The sequence below is a fragment of the Oryctolagus cuniculus genome, chromosome 5 (assembly GCF_051225735.1).
Source record: "Oryctolagus cuniculus isolate XC-2025 breed Fujian yellow rabbit chromosome 5, ASM5122573v1, whole genome shotgun sequence".
NCBI lineage: Eukaryota > Metazoa > Chordata > Mammalia > Lagomorpha > Leporidae > Oryctolagus > Oryctolagus cuniculus.
This window is the reverse complement of record NC_142871.1, coordinates 163,152,947-163,171,145: the sequence shown is the minus strand read 5'-3', so window position 1 is coordinate 163,171,145 and position 18,199 is coordinate 163,152,947. Positions and strand designations below refer to the sequence as shown.

Genomic DNA, 18,199 nt, shown 5'->3' with positions numbered 1-18,199 from the left:
CCTTCTAATGCCCCAGGGAGTGCGAAATGTCTGCATCATGACAGAGAGGAAAAGGATACCGCTCCTGCAGCTCATAACATAGGCAAAATAAAATTTCATCGGCTCTAATGGGTCTGTCCGTTAATAGTGGTGAGAGCCGAGGGTTCCCCGTCTAATTGTGTCACTGGCAATGTTGTTCCTGCTTGTTCCAGCTTGTGCACAGTTAGAGCCTTGCTCCAAGCCATTCTGCAGTCTGAAGACATGCTGAAGGTTTACGAAGCCAGGCTCACCGAAGAGGAAACTGTTTGCCTGGACCTGGATAAAGTGGAAGCCTACCGCTGTGGACTGAAGGTAACTTGGAAGGCTGCGATCTGGAGCGGGCATTTGGTCTAGTGGTGAAGATGCCTGCATCCCACTTCAGAGTACCTGGGTTTGAGTCCTGGCTCTGGCTTCTGACTCCAGCCTCCTGCTGATGCAGACCCTGGGAGGCAGCAGGTGATGCCTCCTCGCTGTGGCCTGGCCCGGTCCTAACTTTAGCAGCATCTGGGGAGTGAACCTGCAGATGAGAGATTCCTGTCTCTCTGTCAGTGGCCAGTTTACAGGAAACTCAGTTCCCAGTTAGAAGCCTCACTAGGTTTTTGGGAGTTGTGAAGGTTTCCGGGTTCGTTGGGCATGTATGGTTGGTACCAGTCATCATCCCCTGAATCCATTTTCCAGACCAGGTTAGAGGAACTGTGAGTGATGTCAGAAAGTTTGTAGAAAACAGACTTAAAAGATAAGTTTATTTCAGAGAAAAAAAAAAAAAAGGAAAAAATGCTGAAACCCATGCATATGAGGGGCTTTCAGAAAGCCTGGGGACAGTGTGTTTTATGAAGAAAAAAATGCATGAATTTCAGATTTTTTTTGCATTCTAATAAATCTTTGAATTGAATTTTCCATGAACTCTTTGTCCTCTCGTGTTGGGACAAATAATTCCTGATGGGATTCGTCTGGGGAGCGCTGAGTGGAACTGCTACCTACTGCAGGACTTCCAAGGACCTTGAGTATCTGGATAGACGTAATAGGATTGGGGGTGGAACGTGACATGTTAGCATTTCTCCAAGTAATTCACACATTGCATCTTTTTATTTACTTATTTATTTTGAAAGTCAGAGTTGCAGAGAGAAAGAGGTCTTCCGTCTGCTGGTTCACTCCCCAAATGGGCGCACCAGCCGGCACTGGGTCAGGCCAAAGCCAGGAGTCAAGAGATTCATCCAGGTCTCCCATGTGGATGCAGGGGCCCAGGTACTTGGGCCATCTTCCACTGCTTTCCCGGGCCATTAGCAGGGAGCTATATTGGAAGAGGAACAGCCGAGGCTTGAAATGGCTCCTACATGGGATGCCGGCACTTCAGGCAGCGGCTTTACCCACTATGCCACAGCGCTGTTCCTGAATCTTTTTTGTTTGTTTTTTAAACAGGAACTATTTTTTAAACAGGACTATTACAACAAATCCTGGGAAATGCAATCTAATGACTCTGTTTTCCTGGATTGATTGTTGTCACTTAAAAATACGAATGGTGTCTTTTTACTCTCGCAGAAAATCAAAAACGACTTGAACTTGAAGAAGTCGCTGCTGGCCACCATGAAGACGGAGCTGCAGAAAGCCCAGCAGATCCACTCTCAGACTTCACAGCAGTATCCGCTGTACGACCTGGACCTGGGCAAGTTCAGCGAGAAAGTCACACAGCTGACGGACCGCTGGCAGCGGATAGAGAAGCAGATAGACTACAGGTGCGCCAGCCCCGCCCCGCTTGCCCCCGTGTGGTGGTCAAGCGGGTAAGGGCGTCCCAAGCAGCATCTTACACACTGCGCCCAACGGCTGCCCCAGGGTTGCTTTTCTCATGGACTGCCTCTGGGCAGCTCTGAATCAGAGATTGTATCGTGGTAGTCTTCCAGAACCTTCTGGAAACAATCGAGAGCCATTAAACAGGCTCCTTGGTACCCTGTAAGCTCTTGTTATGACTGTTGGAAGGCACAGCTACTTAGAGTGAGCTTTTCCCGAAGTTTTATAAAAATGAATTCTTAGATAAAAGAAAAGCCTTATTGCAAATGAAAGCATAAAAAACTCCTGAATTGCGTTTTTACTGGCAGTGGCTTTTTAAAATGTTTTTATTTTGTTTTTAATTTATATGAAAGAGTGACAAGGAGAGAGAGACAGTGAAGAAGAGAGAGAGAGAGAGAGAGAGAGAGCTTCCATCTGCTGGTTCACTTCCCAAACAGCCACCATGGCCGGGGCAGAGCCAAACCGAAGCCAGAAGCCTGGAGCTCCATCCAGCTTTCTCACATGGGTCGCAGGGGTCCAAGTACTTGAGCCATCTTTTGCTGCTTTCCCAGGCCCCTTAGCTAGCATGGAGCTGGATTAGCAATAGAGTATCCGGGACTCGAACTGGTGCTCACAGGGAATGCTGGCATCACAAGCAGTGGCTTAGCCATGCTGGCCCCTTTAGCGGTGTTTCCAGAAAACTTTTCCATTGAGGTATAACTCACACACCATATAATTTACCTGCTTACAGTATATAATTCAGTGGGTTTTATTATATTCAGATCAGGCAGCTGCCAGTACCACCTGAATTTTCATCCTCCTAAGAAGCTGGTACCCAGTACTAATCCCTCTCCATTAGCTCACAACCCCCTAGCCCTCAGCAGTTACCAGTCAGTTTTCTGGCTCCGTAGATTTGCCTATTCCCGGACATTTCATGTAAGTGGACTCACATCGTGTATGGCCTTTTGTGACTGGTTTATTTCACTGAGGAAAAGGCTTCCAAGATTCATCCATGTGGTAGTGTGTTTCAGGACTTATTTTCTTTCTCATTGAATGTCTTTCATTCCTGTTAATGACCGGATGATTTTCTATTGTTTGTTTATACCGCATGCTGTGAATGCTTTCCACAGCTGATAGGTGGCCTGGGCTGTGTCCATTTGGGGGCCAGGAGTAAATATTGTTGCTGGGAACATTCATGCATAAGTTGTTGTGTGGGCAGATGTTTGCACTTCGCCTGGGTGTGCACCAGGTAGAATTTCTGGGTAACTGTACGTGACAGGAATAGTAACAGTGCTTCCAGAATTCTGTTATCTGTGTTTTCCCCAGGTTATGGGACTTGGAGAAACAAATCAAGCAACTGAGGAATTACCGCGATAACTACCAAGCCTTTTGCAAGTGGCTCTATGACGCCAAACGCCGCCAGGATTCCTTAGAATCCATGAAATTCGGGGATTCCAACACCGTCATGCGGTTTTTGAATGAGCAGAAGGTATAAGCCCACTTGTTCCACAGCTGTTTTGAAGTTAGCTCAGTGTAAACTGTGTTTCCCTTGGTGTTTACAGCAGTACCCAGGTTTTTTTTTTTTTTAAGATTTATTTATTTATTTGAAAGAGTTACACAGGGAGAGGAGAGGAAAGGCAGAGAGAGAGAGAGAGAGAGAGAGGGAGGTCTTCCATCCGATGGTTCACTCTCCAATTGGCTGCAATGGCCAGAGCTGTGCTGATTCGAAGCCAGGACCCATGAGCTTCTTTCGGGTCTCCCACGTGGGTGTAGGGGCCCAAGGACTTGGGCCATCTTCTGCTGCCTTCCCAGACCATAGCAGAGAGCTAGATGGAAAGAGGAACAGCCAGGTCTTGAACCAGCGCCCATATGGGATGCTGGCACCTCAGGCCAGGGCGTTAACCAGCTGTGCCACAGTGCTGGCCCCAGTACCCAGGTTTAAAATGATGAATATTTATATTATCCATCCATGTTGTCAATGTTTAAAGAATGTCCAGAGGAAAAGTAATTGAGATATTTATAAAGAAATGCAATTGTGAACATTAAAAAAGTACAGTGTATAAATGTAACATTGTTCTTATGTTATAATAAAGTTATCTTTGTAAATTGAGCACCCGGCAGCAGTGCCGATTAGGAAGAAGCCTCTTCTAGATAAAACGAAACTGAAGAGTTGCCTTCTGTTTGCTAAGCTGTAACTGAGAATATGAGACCAGTACAGGTAGTAACAAATCGAAGGACAAACTCAATCGTAGGAAATAAGCAAAAATCATATTTATTTAAAAATATTTGTATACTTAAACATTTACAAATATATTCTTTTTTTTTGTCTAGAACTTGCACAATGAAATATCTGGCAAACGAGACAAGTCAGAAGAAGTACAAAAAATTGCTGAGCTTTGTGCAAATTCAATTAAGGTATGTTGGTTTCACAAAGAATGTTGATGCTTCATCAAGAATATTATGGGCTGCATTATTTCAGAGTATCTTCAGAGCTGATAAGCTTTTTGAGGACAGCGATTATGGCTTTTTATATGTTCTCTCTGAAACAAACCAGTCACGTTTGTCATCCACGAACTTGACTTCATTGCTTGTTGACAGTGTTGATGGGAACAGGCTAGTCTTTAGACTGGTGGAGTGGTGTGTCAGAATTCTCTAACTAGCATACAAAGATGTATGGCTTGGTTGTACAGTGTCATTTTAGCCATGGGACAGTAGTGCCACATTATAGCCTTTGGGGTCGGTTCTTCAACATACAGTGTGCTGATTTAAAGCTGTGGCATTCTCGATGTGAGTGGCTCCTTTAGGCCCACGTAGGCTGTTTCTCCCTTAACTCTGTTCTTCCGCAGGACTACGAGCTCCAGCTGGCGTCATACACGTCAGGACTGGAAACTCTGCTTAACATACCGATCAAGAGATCCATGGTGCAGTCCCCGTCTGGGGTGATCATGCAAGAGGTACGTGTGTCATGGCGCTTCTCTTGCTGTCTGCCTTCTTCAGTCTCCTCTTTTCCCTGTCTCTTGCCTGTTTTCCCTACAGTCTTGGACTCCGTCCCTCAAGTAGATTTGGCGGTTATGCTCCCTGCCTCCTGAGTCCACGTCATGTGGTACTTCTCAGGGAATGATCAGTGGCAGTCTTGAGTGTATCATTTATATGTTGCAGAATGCGGCTGAGGTTTCTTGCTTGGGGTGGGGGGAGACCTCTAGAGAGTGGAAAATATATAGAATGACAGCGTCTTCCCACGGACGTCAGAGGACATCACCTGTCAGACGGGCTTGCAGGAAGCAAGCCAGTGCCGAGGAAGGAATGCAAAGCTTTTGGCCTTTGTTGTGTTGTACCTCTAGGTTTCAGAACTAGCACATTCTAGAAAGGTGGGGAATTTACTCCTTAAATTAGACTGTTGGGGTCGGCGCTTGGCTCACTAGGCTAATCCTCCGCCTGCGGCACCGGCATCCATATGGCCACCGGTTCTAGTCCTGGTTGCTCTTCTTCCAGTCCAGCTCTCTGCTGTGGCCCGGGAGGGCAGTGGAGGATGGCCGAAGTGCTTGGGCCCTGCACCCCATGGGAGACCAGGAGAAGCACCTGGCTCCTGGCTTCGGATCGGCGCAGCCATTTGGGGAGTGAACCAATGGAGGGAGGATCTTTCTCTCTCTCTCTCTCTCTCTCTCTCACTGTCTGTAACTCTGTCTGTCAAATAAATAAATAAAATCTTAAAAAAATTATAATAATGTTACTATTATGTTATTTTTACAAAAATAAAATTGGCCAAAGTGAACTTTTTTGGGGATTTGATCTGATCTGATTTGATTAATTAATTTTTCCTCTCCTTTTCTTCCAGGCTGCAGACATCCATGCTCGGTACATAGAGCTACTGACAAGATCTGGTGACTATTACAGATTCTTAAGTGAGATGCTGAAGAGTTTAGAGGACCTGAAGGTAACTCCCTTCCATATTTCTTTGGTGCACCAAAGAAACAAAAAGAGGATTGAATATTATTCTGGTTGTCTTGTTGTAAGGAAAATTTAGACATACAGTTACAACTGTGTGTCCTCTAAATATCGAGTATAAAATTCAGTTTGTTCCTAAGTCAAGGATCAGGCCCGTGCTCCAAAAGACTGCCTTACGTGGATTTCGGGGATCGTTATCAAATGGCAGTTAATTTGCTTTGTCTTTTGTGTAAAATTTGGAAAGGCATATCCTGGGCTGGCTGGATTTAAATCTTCCATGGTGAATGCTTGCCCAATTTACTCTTCATTTCTAATAGTGGAGTGAGAGTTTCTAAGGAAGCTTACTTTATAACATAAAAGGAACATCAGATGTGGAGCCATAAGCTTTTGGTCTCGCATGAAATTACCTCATTTTACTGATCAGGAAGCTGAGACTCAAGCAGGATATATCATTTGCTAAAATCAGGCCAACCAGCAACTGATGGAAAAATGACCATGAGGATCCAGATTTCTCGAGTTGTTGTCTAGCAGTTAGTTTTTCCTTGGATCACGCTCTACACATGTGTGTGGGTGTGGAAAAAGAAGTGTGCACAGTGGCCTGGGAGGAGGGGGGAGCTGCCGCTTTCTTGTGGTGTGAGCGCAACATAATTCCTGCTTTCCCTTCCGCAGCTGAAAAATACCAAGATTGAGGTTCTGGAAGAGGAGCTCAGACTGGCCCGAGATGCCAATTCGGAAAACTGCAATAAGAACAAATTCCTGGATCAGAACCTGCAGAAATACCAGGCAGAGTGTTCCCAGTTCAAAGCGAAGCTCGTGAGCCTGGAGGAGCTCAAGAGGCAAGCGGAGCTGGACGGCAAGTCAGCCAAGCAGAACCTCGACAAGTGCTACGGCCAAATCAAAGAGCTCAATGAGAAGATCACCCGGCTGACTTACGAGATCGAGGACGAGAAGAGAAGGAGAAAGACCATGGAGGACAGATTCGACCAGCAGAAGAGCGACTATGACCAGCTGCAGAAGGCCAGGCAGAGCGAGAAGGAGAGCCTTGGCTGGCAGAAGCTGGAGTCTGAGAAAGCCATCAAGGAGAAGGAGTACGAGATAGAGAGGCTGAGGGTTCTGTTGCAGGAGGAGGGCGCCCGGAAGAGAGAATATGAAAATGAGCTGGCAAAGGTAAGAAACCACTATAATGAGGAGATGAGTAATTTAAGGAACAAGTATGAAACAGAGATTAACATTACGAAGACCACCATCAAGGAGATATCCATGCAAAAAGAGGACGATTCCAAAAATCTTAGGAACCAGCTGGACAGGCTGTCCAGGGAGAACCGCGATCTGAAGGACGAGATCGTGCGGCTCAACGACAGCATCCTGCAGGCCACCGAGCAGCGGCGGCGGGCGGAGGAGAGCGCCCTGCAGCAGAAGGCCTCTGGCTCCGAGATCCTGCAGAAGAAGCAGCACCTGGAGGTCGAGCTCAAGCAGGTCATCCAGCAGCGCTCGGAGGACAACGCGCGGCACAAGCAGTCCCTGGAGGAGGCGGCCAAGACCATCCAGGACAAAAACAAGGAGATCGAGAGACTCAAAGCTGAGTTCCAGGAGGAGGCCAGGCGCCGCTGGGAATATGAGAATGAACTTGGTAAGGTAAGAAACAGTTACGATGAGGAGATCATTAGCTTAAAAAACCAGTTCGAGACGGAGATCAACATCACCAAGACCACCATCCACCAGCTCACCATGCAGAAAGAGGAGGACACGAGCGGCTACCGCGCACAGATAGACACCCTGACCCGAGAGAACCGGAGCTTGTCGGAAGAGATCAAGAGGCTGAAGACCACCCTGTCGCAGACCACCGAGAACCTCCGCAGGGTGGAGGAGAACGTGCAGCAGCAGAAGGCGACCGGCTCAGAGATGTCGCAGAGGAAACAGCAGCTGGAGGTGGAGCTGCGGCAGGTCACTCAGATGCGCACGGAAGAGAGCCTGCGCTACAAGCAGTCCCTCGACGATGCTGCCAAGACCATCCAGGACAAAAACAAGGAGATCGAAAGATTAAAACAGCTGATCGACAAAGAAACCAACGAACGCAAGTGCCTGGAGGAGGAGAACGCGAAACTGCAAAGGGTCCAGTACGATCTGCAGAAAGCAAACAGCAGCGCCACCGAGGCGATGGGCAAGCTGAAGGCTCAGGAGCAGGAGCTAAGCCGGCTGCGGCTCGACTACGAAAGGGTCTCCCAGGAGAGGAGCGTGAAGGACCAGGACATCGCGCGGTTCCAGGGCTCCCTGAAGGAGCTGCAGGTGCAGAAGCAGAAGGTGGAGGAGGAGCTCAGCTGGCTGAAGAGGGCAGCCTCGGAAGACTCTGCCAAGAGGAAGAAGCTGGACGAGGAGCTGGAGGCCATGCGGAGGTCTCTGAAGGAGCAGGCCGTCAAAATCACCAGCCTGACCCAGCAGCTGGAGCAGGCGTCCATTGTCAAGAAGAGGAGCGAGGACGAGCTCCGGCAGCAGAGGGACGTGTCGGATGGCCACCTGCGGGAGAGGCAGAGGGCTCAGGAGGATCTGAGGAGGCTCTCCTCCGAGGTCGAGGCCCTGCGGCGGCAGCTGCTCCAGGAACAGGAGAACGTCAAACAGGCTCACTTGAGGAACGAGCACTTCCAGAAGGCGATAGAAGATAAAAGCCGAAGCTTGAACGAAAGCAAAATCGAGATCGAGCGGCTGCAGTCGCTCACGGAGAACCTGACCAAGGAGCACCTGATGCTGGAGGAAGAGCTGCGGAACCTCAGGCTGGAGTACGACGACCTGCGGCGGGGCCGGAGCGAGGCGGACAGCGACAAAAACGCCACCATCTCCGAGCTCAGGAGCCAGCTGCAGATCAGCAACAACCGAACCCTGGAGCTGCAGGGCCTGCTTAATGATTTACAGAGAGAGAGGGAAAATTTGAGACAGGAAATTGAGAAATTCCAAAAGCAGGCTTTAGAGGTATTCACAAATATTTGATCACAGCTTCACTGTTTGTCAGATGACGTAGTGCACTCTCAGCTGAACTGTGCTCTTGCTACTCACATGGATGCCTCTGCATGTCCTCATTTCCCTTCTGTTCTGCTGCTGCTTGCCGTAATCCAGATAACCGCTTTACGATGACGTCACGGCTTGGCTTGGCTTGCCCTTCTGTTCTGCCACTGCTTCCAGGGCCAACCTGTATGCAGCATGTTTGGCTGCGCGTTTAAGAAAGTCTGGGATGTGAGATCGCGTCCTCCTAACGTCCCACTCTTTCGGGAAGACAGCTCTCGTCTAGTGATCTGCGACTTCCCTTATGCCATGTAAAACCACTCTTGCTTGCTTGCTTAGATGATTTTCCTGCATGCGTTCCTGTTCTCTTTTCATCATGACCTTAATGTGTTTCTTACTTGGTTTTGCCGTCTTTTAACTCCTAATATAAAAATAATTTTTAATTTCTAATATATTTGACCTCTGTAGACAATATTTGTGTGGGGCTGGGTGGGGTGTGTGTATACCTGTGTATATGTGTATTGTTTTATTAAATGTGGTAGAATAGCTATGGCTGGTGAGATGTGGTTCAGGGCAGGTAGGATGACGAAACTCCCCATGTTTTTTAAAGCATAATGATTAAGAATAAGACAGTTCAACAGTTCCTTTATGGAAATCTAAAGTATGAAGCCACTTATAAGAGTGGCAAATACTCATAAATCTACAGAATTTTTCCATGAATCCATAAGATAACTAACAATATATCCAGAAAAAACAGGAAAGATAATTATACATGTTTGTTTTTTTTAAAGATAGGAAGAGATTAAATTGTGGTAGTCATGCTATGATCAAAGCATTATTTTTTTCTCTTTTCTTTCTTTTTAAATTCTAGGCATCTAACAGGATTCAGGAATCAAAGACTCAATGCACTCAGGTAGTGCAGGAGAGAGAGAGCCTCTTGGTGAAAATCAAAGTCCTGGAGCAAGACAAGGCCAGGCTGCAGAGGCTGGAGGATGAGCTGAACCGCGCCAAAGCAACGCTCGAGGCCGAAGCCAGGGTCAAACAGCGCCTGGAGTGCGAGAAACAGCAAATCCAGAACGACCTGAATCAGTGGAAGACGCAGTACTCCCGCAAGGAGGAGGCCATCCGGAAGATAGAGTCAGAGAGGGAGAAGAGCGAGCGCGAGAAGAACAGCCTTCGGAGCGAGATCGAACGGCTCCAGGCGGAGATCAAGCGGATCGAGGAGAGGTGCAGGCGCAAGCTGGAGGACTCCAGCAGGGAGACGCAGTCGCAGCTGGAGACGGAGCGCTCCCGCCTGCAGAGGGAGATCGATAAGCTCAGGCAGCGCCCCTACGGGTCCCATCGCGAGACCCAGACCGAGTACGAGTGGACCGTCGACTCCTCCAAGCTGGTGTTTGACGGGCTCAGGAAGAAGGTGACGGCCATGCAGCTCTACGAGTGCCAGCTGATTGACAAGACGACCCTGGACAAACTGTTGAAAGGGAAGAAGTCAGTGGAAGAGGTTGCTTCTGAAATCCAGCCTTTCCTTCGGGGTGCAGGGGCCATCGCGGGGGCGTCTGCCTCTCCCAAGGATAAGTATTCCTTGGTAGAGGCCAAGAGAAAGAAGTTGATCAGCCCAGAGTCCACGGTCATGCTCCTGGAGGCCCAGGCAGCTACTGGCGGCATCATCGACCCCCATCGGAACGAGAAACTGACCGTGGACAATGCCATCGCTCGGGACCTCATCGACTTTGACGACCGGCAGCAAATCTATACAGCAGAGAAAGCCATCACCGGCTTCGATGACCCATTTTCAGGCAAGACAGTATCTGTTTCGGAAGCCATCAAGAAAAATTTGATTGACAGGGAAACTGGAATGCGCCTGCTGGAAGCCCAGCTTGCTTCCGGGGGCGTCGTAGACCCTGTGAACAGTGTCTTTCTGCCGAAAGATGTCGCTCTGGCCCGTGGGCTGATTGACAGAGATGTGTATCGGTCCCTGAATGATCCCCGAGACAGTCAGAAAAACTTTGTGGATCCAGTCACCAAAAAGAAGGTCAGCTACCTGCAGCTGAGGGAGCGGTGCAGGATCGAGCCCCACACGGGCCTGCTCTTGCTGTCAGTACAGAAGAGAAGCATGTCCTTCCAAGGAATCAGACAACCCGTGACCGTCACCGAGCTGGTGGATTCCGGCATCCTGAGACCGTCCACCGTAAATGAACTGGAATCAGGTGCGATTTCCTACGACGAGGTCGGAGAGAGGATTAAGGACTTCCTCCAGGGTTCAAGCTGCATAGCAGGCATATACAATGAGACCACAAAACAGAAGCTTGGCATTTATGAGGCCATGAAAATTGGCTTGGTCCGACCTGGGACGGCTTTGGAGTTGCTGGAAGCCCAAGCCGCAACTGGCTTTATCGTGGATCCCGTGAGCAACCTGAGGTTACCCGTGGAGGAAGCCTACAAAAGAGGTCTGGTGGGAATTGAGTTCAAAGAGAAGCTCCTGTCTGCAGAGCGAGCTGTCACTGGGTACAACGACCCCGAGACGGGAAACATCATCTCTCTGTTCCAAGCCATGAACAAGGAACTCATCGAAAAGGGCCATGGCATCCGCTTACTAGAAGCGCAGATCGCAACCGGCGGGATCATTGATCCGAAGGAGAGCCATCGCTTACCGGTGGACATGGCGTACAAGAGGGGCTATTTCAATGAGGAGCTCAGTGAGATTCTCTCAGACCCAAGTGATGATACAAAAGGATTTTTTGATCCCAACACTGAAGAAAATCTTACATACCTGCAACTCAAAGAAAGATGCATCAAGGATGAGGAAACAGGGCTGTGTCTTCTGCCCCTGAAAGAAAAGAAGAAACAGGTGCAGACGTCGCAAAAGAACACCTTGCGCAAGCGCAGAGTGGTCATAGTGGACCCGGAAACCAACAAGGAGATGTCCGTGCAGGAGGCCTACAAGAAAGGCCTCATTGATTACGAAACCTTCAAAGAGCTCTGTGAGCAGGAGTGCGAGTGGGAGGAGATCACCATCACAGGGTCAGACGGCTCCACCAGGGTGGTCTTGGTCGACAGGAAGACAGGCAGTCAGTATGACATCCAGGATGCGATTGACAAGGGCCTGGTCGACAGGAAGTTCTTCGATCAGTACCGATCTGGCAGCCTCAGCCTCACCCAGTTCGCTGACATGATCTCCTTGAAAAACGGGGTCAGCGCCAGCAGCGCCGTGGGCGGGAGCGTCAGCGACGACGTGTTCAGCAGCTCCCGCCATGAGTCCGTCAGTAAGATCTCCACCATTTCCAGCGTCCGAAATCTGACCATCAGGAGCAGCTCCCTGTCCGATCCGCTGGAGGAGTCGAGCCCCATTGCGGCCATCTTCGACACGGAGAACCTGGAGAAGATCTCCATCACGGAAGGCATAGAGCGGGGCATCGTGGATAGCATCACGGGGCAGAGGCTGCTGGAGGCGCAGGCGTGCACGGGCGGCATCATCCACCCCACCACGGGCCAGAAGCTGTCGCTGCAGGACGCCGTCGCCCAGGGCCTGATCGACCAAGACATGGCCACCAGGCTGAAGCCCGCGCAGAAGGCCTTCATTGGCTTCGAGGGCGTGAAGGGGAAGAAGAAGATGTCGGCGGCGGAGGCGGTGAAGGAAAAATGGCTGCCCTACGAGGCGGGGCAGCGCTTCCTGGAGTTCCAGTTCCTCACGGGCGGCCTCGTTGACCCGGAAGTGCATGGGAGGATAAGCACGGAGGAAGCCATCCGCAAGGGGTTCATCGACGGCCGAGCCGCCCAGAGGCTGCAAGACACCAGCAGCTACGCCAAAATCCTCACCTGCCCCAAAACCAAGTTAAAGATTTCCTACAGGGATGCCATGAATCGCTCCATGGTGGAGGATATCACCGGGCTGCGCCTTCTGGAAGCCGCCTCCGTGTCGTCCAAGGGCTTGCCCAGCCCCTACAATATGTCCTCCGCGCCCGGCTCCCGCTCGGGCTCCCGCTCGGGCTCCCGCTCCGGATCCCGCTCCGGATCGCGCTCCGGGTCGCGCAGCGGGTCCCGGAGAGGAAGCTTTGACGCCACGGGAAACTCCTCCTACTCCTACTCCTACTCCTTCAGCAGTAGCTCTATAGGGCACTAGTAGTCTTGCAAAAGGTTGCTGTGTCTTTGGCCTCATTTCTATGAGTTTCCACTTGATTAGATAATAAAAATAAGAGAACCTGGTGCTTGCGATATAGTGGTAGAACTTCCTGTGCTTCAAGAAAACATAGCCGTGCTTGAAATCACATAGCGAAGGCTGTTTCATCTTTTTAGCTCATCTGATGTAGTACGCTTGGCTGTAGTGTGTGTGAAATGATGATCAGCTGTAAGGATAGCACAAATTGAAGTTAAAATTTGTTTCTTCTCTGTTTAGATTTCTGGTCACTTCTTGAGCTTTTTTGGGGACAGAATTTCTATTCCTGGAGAGAAAAACTGATCACTGATTTTAGTCATTCTGTTGCTCATCTAAATATTTTCATTTTCTATATTAAGAGAAAATTACACCCCCTCCCAGCCCACCCCAAACCCAAGCATTTTAGAGTGAGTCTTTTAGTTTTAGAATGTGGATTGTATAACCCATACACTCTTTCATATACTTGTTTGGTTTGGTATTAATTTGACTATATGTGCATGATAGCAGCAGTCTTTGCTTTTCTTTGGTCAAAGTTTTCTGTTTATTTTGCTTGACATTGTCTATGTACTTTAAAAAGGTATCTTTGTGAAGTTTGCAATTCTGGCAATAAACTTTTAGACTTTTGAAGCTTTTGTGTTTTTATTTATTAGGTTGCCCATACAAGGGCATTTTGCAGCCGGTTTTAATTTAAAATAGATCTAAAACCACTTTCTCACTAAATACCTGTTAAAGACCTTAAACAATTTTAGTTCAGAATTCTTGCTAGAAGGAGGTCTTTTGAAGTTGGTTCTTCTAGCGTTTCTTAAGTGTATGTTGTACACTTTCCTTAGAAATGAGCTTGTACATATAGGCAACCTAGTTTATTCTGGACAGTGAGTGTCAAGTAGCATTGGCAAAAGTCAGCTTCATAGCCTTGAAGAAAAAAAGCCGTAAAAATGACTTGAATTCCTTTTTCGGGTGTCTTCAGAATAGAAAGTGTTTAAATTTGTCCCCTAAGGGAAAAAAAAATTGTTCTTCAATCTATGAAAAGGATTCCAGGAGAATTCTTGGTTCTCTGTTGGATGGCAGTGTTCCTTTTAATCAAAGATAAATTTTTGAAACTCAGAAATTTGTCATTAAATCTAACATTTTACTGAATACCTATGATATTGAGTATTGAGCTAGGTACTACAAAAATTCAGTGGAATGTAGACGCTCCCTAACTGCAAGTTATTTCCAGATAGAAGGGGCCAGAAGACATGCATAAAGCAATCAGCTTTCACGTGCCAGCAGCGTGTGTTCATACAATAAAGACATGGTGCAGAGAGAAAAGAAGGAAGCAAATCAAATACTACTTGTAAGAATCCAGAAGGCCATCAAGATGGGATAATACTTCAATTATCGGGGGTTTTTGGCATTGAGACCGGAAGTCCACTGCACTGTTATTGAACAGGCCAGTTTTCCTTCAGAGCACTCATTTCATCCTCAACTCGCCTGTTCTCACACCTCACTCCTAATTTAGACGGCTTGAAATTAATTTCATTCAGTAAGTGTGAGTGCCGACGTCTGCATGCCATGCATTGTTCCAGAAGCCGTGGAGCCCCTGCTGGAAACACATGGTACAAAAATAGCCCTTGTAACCTAAAAGGAAGAAGAAAAATGCAATACATTTTGTCAGGGAAATGGTGTGTCTCAGGCTAGAGCCGGGAGGGTGTATGTGTTATCACCAGTTGCCATAACAAGGTGCTTCGGACAGAGTGGAGAACACAAAGGCTAGAAGTCTAAGGTTAGGGAACAATCATGGCTAAATACTGGGGAGAGTTTTTTAAAATTATTATTTAAGGGCCAGCACCGTGGCTCACTAGGCTAATCCTCTGCCTGCGGCACCAGCACCCGGGTTCTAGTCCCGGTTGGGGCGCCAGATTCTGTCCCAGTTGCTCCTCTTCCAGTCCAGCTCTCTGCTGTGGCCTGGGAGTGCAGTGGAGGATGGCCCAAATGCTTGGGCCCTGCACCTGCATGGGAGACCAGGAGGATGCTCCTGGCTCCTGGCTTCAGATCAGCACAGCACCGGCCGTAGCGGCCACCTGGGGGGTGAACCAACAGAAGGAAGACCTTTCTCTGTCTCTCTCTCACTGTCTAACTCTGCCTGTCCAAAAAAAAAAAAATTATTATTTAAGTAGGTTCCAGTTAGTAGAGCATGAGACTTTTTTAAGCCTCTTTTTTTTTTTTTTTTTTTTTTTAAGATTTACTTATTTTATTTGAAAGGCTGAGTTACAGAGAGGTGGGGTAGGGGGCTGTATTTCATTTGCTATTTCACTCCCCAGATGGCCACAATGTTCGGAGCTGGGCCGATCAGAACCCAGGAGCCTGGAGCTTCTTCCAGGTCTTCCACATGGGTGCAGGGGCCCAAGGACTTGGGCCATCTTCCACTGCTTTCCCAGGTGCATTAGCAGAGAGCTGGACCAGAAGTGGAGGAGCTGAGCCTTGAACTAGCGCCTGTATGAGATGCCAGCACTGCAGGCAGCAGCTTTAGCCGCTACGCCACAGCCACAGCCCCATGGGGAGGGGGAACTTTTCTTCATGGCTCGTAGATAACTGCCTTCTGATATGCTTGCGTTTTTTTCCCTCTGTGTGTATGCAGAGAGAGATGGGAGAGAATGCACTCTAGTGTCTCTCATTGCAAAGTTAAGGCCCCATGCATAAAACCTCATATTTAACTCCGATGATCTCTTTAAGGGCTTATCTCCAAATCCAGTCACATTGCACATGATGGGTTAGGATTGCAATGTACAGATTTTAAGGGACCCAATTCAGTCCATAACAGCTCTACCTAGAACGGGTCTGGAAGCCTTTCCATGAATATGATGATTAAACATGTTAGTGACATCAGTGAGCAGTTCCTCAGGTTTAAATAATAGCAACGGAGTATAATCAACTGACAAATCTTTACTAGCCTCCACGAACTACCTAATTTGAGAAGAAAGGTCTGTGTCCTGGAGAGAGGACATGTTTGACCCAATTCAGGCTGAGTTTTGGGTAGATTGACATACACAGTGCATCACAGAAAAGGGAAATATACATCCAATGAGAGTCAGCTTGTCACATCTACAACTAGTCTCACATTTTCAGACAATTTGACTACCCATGGAAATGGCAGCAGTATGAATATATGACTTCTAAACTCATGCCTTAACCCACGTCTGCTGGCAGCTACCGGCCCACTTCCATATTTGATGGTACTGACTGTACTATTGTCACAATTTTTCGTTTTGAGAGTAGTGCTACGATTGTCCCTCATTACCAGTGGGCAATACCAAAGTCTGTGGATGCTCAAGTCCCTTTTATAAAATGCTGTAGCATTTGCATGTAACTCAAGTACAACTTCCTATGTACTTTTTTTTTTAAAGGTTTATTTATTTATTTGAGAGGCTGAGTTACAGATAAGAGAGAAGGAGAGAGAGAGAAAGGGGTGCCATCTCTGGTTCACTCCCTAAATGGCCACAATGGCCAGAGCTGGGCCAAACTGAAGCCAGGAGCCAGGAGCTTCTTCTGAGTCTGCCACGCAGGTGCAGGGGCCCAAGCAGTTGGGCCATCTTCTACTGCTTTCCCAGGCCATAGTGAGCCGGATTGGAAGAAGAGCAGCCAGGACACAAACCGGCACCCACTATGCCACAGCACTGCCACCTCCCCTTATACTTTAAATCATCTTTAGATTACTTATGATGCCTAATACAATGAATGCCATGTAAGTAGATTGTTTAGCGAGTCATGACAAGAAAAACCCAAAATATAGACCCATTTTTTTCTTTATTTAAAAATTATTTTTTATTAATTTGTAAGGCAGAGAGAGATCACTCATCTGCTGGTTCACTCCCCAAATGCCGGCAAAAGCTAGTACTGGGCCAGCCCAAAGCCAGGAGCCAGGAACTCAATCAGGGTCTCTCATATGGGTGGCAGGGACCCAACCACTGGAGCGCTCACCACTGCTCCTCAGGCTGCTTGTTAGCAGGAAGCTGGAATAAAGAGCAGCGCTCAGGACTCCAACTAGATATGCAATGTTGTTGGCCATCGTTGTCTTTACTGGCGGTAACAATTCAAAAACGAAGTTGGGCAAGGCAATTTTAAGAGTAAAAGGGGGCCGGAGCCACGGCTCAATGGGCTAATCCGGCACACCGGGTTCTAGTCCCGATCGGGGCGCCGGATTCTGTCCCGGTTGCCCCTCTTCCAGGCCAGCTCTCTGCTGTGGCCAGGGAGTGCAGTGGAGGATGGCCCAGGTGCTTGGGCCCTGCACCCCATGGAAGACCAGGAGAAGCACCTGGTTCCTGCCATCGGATCAGCGCGGTGCGCCGGCTGCAGCGCACCGGCCGCGGCGGCCATTGGAGGGTGAACCGGCGGCAAAAGGAAGACCTTTCTCTCTGTCTCTCTCTCTCCTGTCCACTCTGCCTATCCAAAAAAAAAAAAAAAAAAAAAAAAAAAAAGAGTAAAAGGGACAATAACCAAGTATAACTGATGGGTGGGAAAAAATAAAGTTAGCACAAAAGGAATTTGAGGGACAAGTGGGGGAATGAATATGAATTGTATGAAATAATTTTATGGAATTATTAATTTTTAGGTTTGCTCATGCATTGTGGTGACACAGGAAAATGTTTTAAAGAATTTTTGAAAGGCAGAGTTACAGAGAGGCAGAGGCAGAGAGAGGAGAGAGGTCTTCCATCTGCTGGTTCACTCCCCAGATGGCCGCAATGTTTGGAGCTGGGCCGATCTGAAGTCAAGAGCCAGGAGCTTCTTCCAGGTCTTCCACATGGGTGCAGGGCCCAAGGATTTGGGCCACTTCCACTGCTTTCCCAGACCATAGCAGAGAGCTGGATTGGAAGTGTAGCAGCCGGGACTTGAACAGGCGCCCATATGGGATGCTGGCGCTGCAGGCGGCGGCCTTACCGCTATACCACAGCGCCAGTCCTAGCCCCAGGAAAACGCTCTTATTCTGAGGACGTGTATGCCAGCATGTTTAGGGGTGAAGAATCTGCAACTCGCTTTCAAATAATGAGAAAACACGCGTGGGGCTGTGTATGACAGTAGACCAAGAGAAACCAAACGTGGCAAAACGTTAATGAGCTTAAAGACATGTAACTAACACTCCCTGTACTATTTAAATTTCCTGTCGCTATAATCCATTTTTTCCAACAAAAAAAAATTGGGGAGAAGCTGGTACAGCGCTCAGGAAAAACCAACAGCTAAAGCACCAGACCGGCAGACGGGAAGTCACTTCCGGCTGCCCCGCAAAACGTCCCTGGAAACGACAACTCCCGCCCTTCCTGTGACGTCTCCCGATAGGCCGTTCCAGTC

General features: G+C 48.3%; 1 protein-coding gene across 2 annotated transcripts in view; it reads left to right on the top strand.

Moving 5' to 3' along the window:
• The window catches only part of DSP (desmoplakin), a 47,719-nt gene extending 34,218 nt beyond the window's left edge, over window positions 1-13,501 (top strand). Inside the window, exons 17-24 of one of the 2 annotated variants that reach the window (XM_089333442.1) lie at window positions 192-330; window positions 1,558-1,751; window positions 3,109-3,271; window positions 4,114-4,197; window positions 4,629-4,736; window positions 5,618-5,716; window positions 6,397-6,894; window positions 9,593-13,501. In XM_089333442.1, coding sequence (XP_089189568.1) covers window positions 192-330; window positions 1,558-1,751; window positions 3,109-3,271; window positions 4,114-4,197; window positions 4,629-4,736; window positions 5,618-5,716; window positions 6,397-6,894; window positions 9,593-12,841 — 4,534 coding nt within the window. In that variant the 3' untranslated portion in view covers window positions 12,842-13,501. Of the gene's footprint in view, window positions 1-191; window positions 331-1,557; window positions 1,752-3,108; window positions 3,272-4,113; window positions 4,198-4,628; window positions 4,737-5,617; window positions 5,717-6,396; window positions 8,692-9,592 lie in introns of both variants that reach the window. The other variant, XM_051855854.3, reaches the window with a different exon arrangement.
• The last annotated feature ends 4,698 nt before the right edge of the window (window positions 13,502-18,199 follow it).